This window comes from Orcinus orca, chromosome 3 (genome assembly GCF_937001465.1).
Source record: "Orcinus orca chromosome 3, mOrcOrc1.1, whole genome shotgun sequence".
NCBI classification, from domain to species: domain Eukaryota; kingdom Metazoa; phylum Chordata; class Mammalia; order Artiodactyla; family Delphinidae; genus Orcinus; species Orcinus orca.
Window position 1 is genome coordinate 153876362 of NC_064561.1, and position 6550 is coordinate 153882911.

Here is a 6550-nt window from a genome sequence, read left to right on the forward strand (position 1 = left end):
ATTATGCTACCAATCATACATTAACATGTACAAGAAAGGATAAAAGTACATGAACTCGGGCTTCCCCGGTGGCGCAGTGGTTGAGAGTCCGCCTGGCAGATGCGGGGGACACGGGTTCGTGGCCCGGTCCGGGAAGATCCCACATGCCGCGGAACGGCTGGGCCCGTGAGCCATGGCCGCTGAGTCTGCGCATCCGGAGCCTGTGCTCCGCAACGGGAGAGGCCACAACAGTGAGAGGCCCGCGTACCGCGAAAAAAAAAAAAAAAAGTACATGAACTCATAAGTGTCTATGTTAATTATTCTGATGCCTGGAAATACACACATTCTTCTCCCACCCACACCCCCTTCCAGAGTAAACAATCCCAACTTCATAAACATTGCCTTCAAGCTTCAGGCTTCTAATCCTTTTTTAATGCCCTGGTATATGTATTACCTCATTTAATCCTTAAATGGTAGGTTCTTTCCTTATCCTATTTTTACAGACAAGGAAACCCAGGTTTACAGAGCTAATATAACTAGCCCTATGTCACCAAGGAACTAATAATAATAATAAAAAAGAAGTGTCAGAACTTGAACCCAAAGTTGTCGAATAGCAGAGTCTGTGCTTTCACCCAAGCCTTCCGGCTCGGCCAGGAGAAGCCTGCCTGAAAGAAGGAGCTGCGTGGGAGCGGGGATGGAATGGGCCTGGGGGAAATGAGGGGCAGGGGCTGGTCATATACAGCCTGGCTTCTTTGTTGATGCTACTGAAGGGTGTCCTGCCGTGTGCAGCCATCTCTCAATGACGGGGTTACTGGGAAAGAGGGTGAGTAGAAGGACGACCTGCCCAGAAGAGATGTCCGTCATGGGCCTTCAGAGGATCTCAAGTCCCGAATCCAACCTTCGGAAACCCGGCAGAGAATCTAAACACTGGGGTTGTTTTGGCTGTAATACAGATGCTTGCTGTCGAAGTGGAGGCTGTCGGGGTACCGGAGAGTACCTGGGGTGGAGGCAGGGAGGCTATGCTAGGAGCCCAAGTTCTCCTCCGTCACGTCCCTAAGTGTGGACTGTGAACCACATGCACCAAGTGACCTGAGGTTCTTGTTTAAAAAAGCAGATGTCTGGGATGCACTCCAAGAATTCTTATCCACATAGGAAGTTCAGCGGTGACTCGCCTGGATCAGAAGTCTGAGATCCGCTCTGTGCCAGCTCTGGAAACTGCGCCCTCTGCTGGCAGCAATTTGATTTGATTTTCACCTGAGTCTCTCTCTGCCCCCAGGCCCAGACCCCCATCCCATGAGATCGGGACACTTCAAGGAAGCAAATGTCTTCCAGCTCATTTCAGGAGGCTGAAGCACACTTTGGGGTCCTTCTTCAGAACGACGGTTCACAACCAATGCAATCAAAGATGGGTTTGGGGGGGTTTCTCCTACAAACTGCTATTTAGTCTCTGCAGCATCTCCTCACCCTTTCCCTTTTTTATCCCTGAAATAGCAGGTGCACTTCTAATACCTGCAACTTGCTGTGACCAAAACAAGTGGCAAGGGTCTTGACCAGCTCAAAAGATTCTCTGTTGCAATCGAGATATCACGTCACTCATGTAGTCCGCTGGGAGAAATACAGTCCTGCTTGCCTAGTGGGTCAGGTAGGAGAAGACAGGAGCTCCCGAGGATAACACTGCAGGAGTTGAGATCCCACCTCCACCTCAGACACCTGAGTCCCTGTTTTCCAGAAATCTAGCTCTGGTTCACTGGACCACTTTTGAGCTACAGTAACCCGTGAACAGATGGACAGCTACTCCCCAAAGAATTCTAAGTTTATTAAAGCCCTGGGCTCAGGGAAGCAACAAAAAGCAAAAACAAAAATAAAACCAAAAAGCGAAACACCACTCAATTCCTTTCTGGTCAAGTCACTCTCCCATGAGAAAGAATTCTGAGAAAAAAGTACTGCCTCATGTTACACACATTTACTCCTGACCATGACCTCTCTGTGTCCCTTTACCTCATAGAGGATCAAAGGAAAGAGAAAGAGAAAGAGAGGCAGGGGCTTCTTTATAGGGATGAGGTATGATGTGGAAACAAATGGGAGGGTAGGAGGGCTGATGGAAGGAAGGATCAGAGGGAAATATTTCTGCTATGGTGCCAGAACTGCATTGGACACTAGTAGTTAGGTGCTGGGGAGAAATATATATAATCCCTCTTAGGGTGTTTGTCGCTCCAGTTTTCATCAAGAAACAAGACAATCTGGATGAGCCTTGTGGAGGAGTAGGGTTGGTTGGAAAGGGAGGGGTGACATCCGGAAGAGCTGAGCCCCCCCAGATTACATGCTTTGGGAAAGGGACTTGGGTGAGAGCTTTGAGTGAGGACATAACCAATCTCTTGTGAATTTCAGGTTATCCTGGGTGGGTGGGGGAAGTAGAAGAGGATGAGCCCTGACCTTTGCTTGACCCTTTAGCCATTCAGCCTCACACTAGTAGCAGCAGAAACCACCTAGAGGCGCATGTCAGCGCACCAGCAACCGACAAGGCACATTGCCCTTGCGCTAACTCTGCTCTGCCCCTCCAGTCTTTTGTTTTTTTTTCTTTCTGAGTTTCCCTGGATCTTTGTTTTAATCCACTTTTTCAGATAGAGAAACACTGAGGGAAAAGTGGAAAGGAAAAGATTACAGACCTGCATCTCCCCCCGCAAAATGACTACTGATCTCCAGTCCTCCAGGGGAAAACCTTGAATTCTGAACCCTGACCTGACCTTGTCCCACTGACCCTGGGACCTCAGGCAGCCGGAAAGGCAGAGGAAAGGCAGGGCCCTCAGGCAGCCCTCCAGCCCCTCTCTCTGTGCCAGAGAGTTAAGCTAACACCGTTAAGTTAGCAATCTGCCTGTGGGAACACACGTGGCTTGACACATGCTGGTCCCAGCAGATGTGTCTGGATTTCCTTTTCCCTCCCCCCTGCCCTACATCAGAGGCACAACAGTCCTCCCTGCATGTCCTGGTGAGACTCTGGGTAAGGGAAGAACTGGAAACCACTCAAGGGGGTCTGGGTACTAGTCCAGCTGAGCTTCTGATATTAACTTGGGCAAGTCCCTTGGTCATGCTCAGCCCAGCTGTACAATAGGGTGTTTCACTTCCTGCCAGGTCTGTGATTCGAATTTGGGAGCCCCCCCCCATTCATCCAGGGGGAAGACGCCCTCCCTGAGGGGTTGCACACCTCTCCTAACCGGGCAGCTAAGGACTCCTTTCTGCTCCTGGGTATCAGAGCCTGCATTCCCATCCAGGCTCTTACTAGTTGGGTGACCCTGGGTGAGATATTTAATTTCTCTAAGCCACAATTTCCTCTTCAGTTAAACAGGGGTAATAATAATATCCATCTCGCAGACCTGTTGGGTTGATTAAATAAATCAGTATGTGTCAAGTTCTTAGGACAGTGTAGAAAGCAATTAATTAATGCTCATTATTATTTAATTTGACTTAACTTGCGAACTGTTCTTCCTTGTGAGTCTCAGCAAACGCAGAGCTTTCTTTATTAACACTCAGGGACAGAGGAGTAGCTATCTTGGTGGAAGGAAAAGTTGTCTATGTTGGACCCAAATGAGACTCATAATTGAAGCTGCTGCTTGGTTGTTTTCTCACCAGAAGTAGATGGGGATGGGAAATTTTCAGGTGGATGTTGAATCCAAGACTTCTCCAACAAAGCCGAACTTGTCAAAGGGAGATTTAGGGAGGGTGAGGAGAAAGACAGGGTCATCCAAATAAAACAGGACTGTTGCAGTACACCTTAGGGGTAGCCATGCCACCTTCAAAGTACTGCACACAAATCAATTTCTATTGAGGAAACAAGGTACAAAGAAACTCCTGTATGGATACTAGCAAGATCTGCTGGTGTCTGGGGAAGATTATAAATCAGCTGGCGGCCGTTCACATCGGAGCCAAGTGGGGCACATTCAGTCTTTAATCTGGACCAATTCTCCGGATCAAAAACTAATCTTTCCAAGGGTTGTAAATGAGCCCAGGAGGATATTTGCCCCCAAAGTTTATGAAGTAGCTGTCATTTTCATCTGAGCAGCCTTCCAACCTGAGAGCCAGTGTCTGGATAAAATTATAAAGTAATGAAAAACTCTCCTAGGCTGAACCTAGTCCAAACACTCCTTTACCTCAAATTTGATATATTTAATGTGCTAAAATATTTAAAATGTAGAGTTTCCACTGTCAAAACCCTATCTATGCTTCAAATAAAACCAAAGAGACCAACACGGCATATTCATGGCATGAATAACAGAAAGAAACCCTGGATGAACCAGGTAGGAAGTATCTGTAGGAGAGGGACTACAGAAAATAAGAAAGGAAATATGGTGAACCATACGAGCAGTTTTTACACAGCAGGCTTTTGTGAAATACTTTTTAAAAAAATTCTGCTTAAACGAATTGAAATCTATCCTTAAAAGAACACTACATACACTGCTCACGCTTAAGAACTACAGGTATAACAATGCATTGTTCAAAAATTGTGACGGGATGGTTTTATGTAAATAAACCCACAGAACGCAGATGATCACGTGTGGGTATCTTAAGGAGGAAAGTTAGAAAGAAGCCCTTCATTGAAATCCTTGAAGATGTGTGTCTGCGTGCAGGTAGGAAAGAAACAATTTAATATAATATCACCTGGGACTGCTGCTATTTTCTCCAAAGTGAATGACCAGTGGGACTAAAATAGCTCATAATTTAAGTGTGCTTCAGATGATAATAACAATTATAAATTTCAAGGCAGGTAGCAAGGCGCAGGTGATAATAGATACAGCTTGAAGAGTGAAGGCATCTTCCAGAGCAGAAAGGCAACAAGTCATATTTCCAAGTGGAGAGATCCTGGAGCAGCGAAAATATTTAAGCAGCCATATGGGAACCTGCCAGGATGATTTTCTTTGCCCTGATAAATTTCCCCTGTTTGTCTCTTTCTAACGGCAACATTATTTGTGAAGACAAACTGTGCTTTCTGCAAAGTTTTGCAGACTGCATTCGAATAGTTATATTGTTTTCCATTGTTCATACGATGTAATTACTACCATAAGACAACCCCGCTTGCAAAGTAAACTAAGAAAAAACAGATTTTTCAGAATTCTAAATATAGTCTCAGCAAAGAGGAATAAAAATCATTATCCGAGAAACAGTGTTTAGAACTTTCTTGCTTAGAATGTTCTACTTTGAATAATCTCACCACACAGGCCAAACCAAAGGAGGCAAAAACACAGTAAGACTTCCTACCTGTGTAACCAGAGAAAATGCAAGTTAGTGTGTTTCGAGTTCTCAGCAGTTCACTGTAATAGCCCACAACGCTGTACATCTTTGTTTAAATCGCAGAGCAAAGACAGGAGCTCAAATCACGGTAAAAATTAACCCGTTGGGTGCTCCTTTCTGAGAAAACGGCCCCAGAGTGGAAGAGGATCCTAACAGCAGAGGCCACATCCCTACATAGTGCGTGGGAAGGACTGGAGATGGGCATAGGGTACACCAGGCAAATCTTCAGACACTTAACAGGAAATCGCTGGGCTCTGAACAATATGAATTCAATAAGCTGTTTAGAGACACAGGAGGAGCTGTTTGACTTTTCTTGCACAGTTGCAATCCTTGTAATTGAGACAGCGTGATCGCTGCCCCAACTCTCAGCTCTCTGTGGTCAAATACAGAGCCCTCCACCTCTACTGTGTCTGGAAAATAGATCATTCTTTTAACAAACAAATATCCCTGGAACCGCCTGTCCTGGGAGGGGGAGGGCGAGGCTGGCGTCTTTTCTCGGCTCTGGGCAGAGAAGAACCCAGTTAAGTGCCGCTGGTCAGGGGTGAGAGAGGCGGTGCGTTGCCCGCTTTGGGTCCTCGCTAGAGACGGGGACCTGGGCGCTCCGGACGTGATGCTCCCGGGAGCACCGAGCGCATTACCTGGTTTTCTGTGAGCTGCTCTGAGCGGCACAGCGCCGGGTCCGAGGCTGGAAGCCAGGAGCAAGAGCCGGAGCAAGACGCCTTGGGTTAAATCCATTTCACCTCGGGCGCCTGAGAAGTTTCACCAAGTCCTGGGCGCACAGGAAAAGGGCGTCTCCTGAGATACGTCGGGAGACGCAGCCCCCGCGGATCCCCTGACCGAGGTGAGGAGGCGAAGGGCTGAGGGAGCTGGACCAGGAACCACGGAGGAGTCCACGGAGGCAGGACAGCAGCCGGGAGGTCCGCGTGCGGGAGTGAAGCGGGCTTCGAGCAGCAGGGCTTTTCGGGCGGGGCGGGGGGGAGGGCGGGGATGGGGGCGGCGAGGGGAAGCCGACGGGGAGGGACTGGCTGGCCGCGGGAGAGAGGGAGGGAGGCTCGACCGACCCAGGGATGGAATTACAATCTAGTGGAAGTGAGAGGGGCAGGCCCTGAGACAATTTACTCTTCGCCCACCTCTAGGGCAGAGAGCCCGCGCATCACCCCTCTAGCGACCCCCAGCTCAGCCCTTCCCGGCTGGTGACCTAGATTGGGGCGCTAGGAGGGGCCGACTTCAACCGCTAGAGACGCAGGGCAGGATTTAGGTGACTGCGAGTCCAGGACCCTCTGCCTTG

The 6550-nt window shown here is 48.4% G+C and overlaps 1 protein-coding gene across 2 annotated transcripts in view; it reads right to left on the bottom strand.

Moving 5' to 3' along the window:
- EGFLAM (EGF like, fibronectin type III and laminin G domains) overlaps positions 1-6219 on the bottom strand; it is a 170659-nt gene extending 164440 nt beyond the window's left edge. For both annotated transcript variants that reach the window (XM_004265980.3, XM_049708705.1), the window contains exon 1: positions 5901-6219. In XM_004265980.3, coding sequence (XP_004266028.1) covers positions 5901-5997 — 97 coding nt within the window. In that variant the 5' untranslated portion in view covers positions 5998-6219. The remainder of the gene's footprint in view (positions 1-5900) is intronic.
- Between the last annotated feature and the right edge of the window lie 331 nt (positions 6220-6550).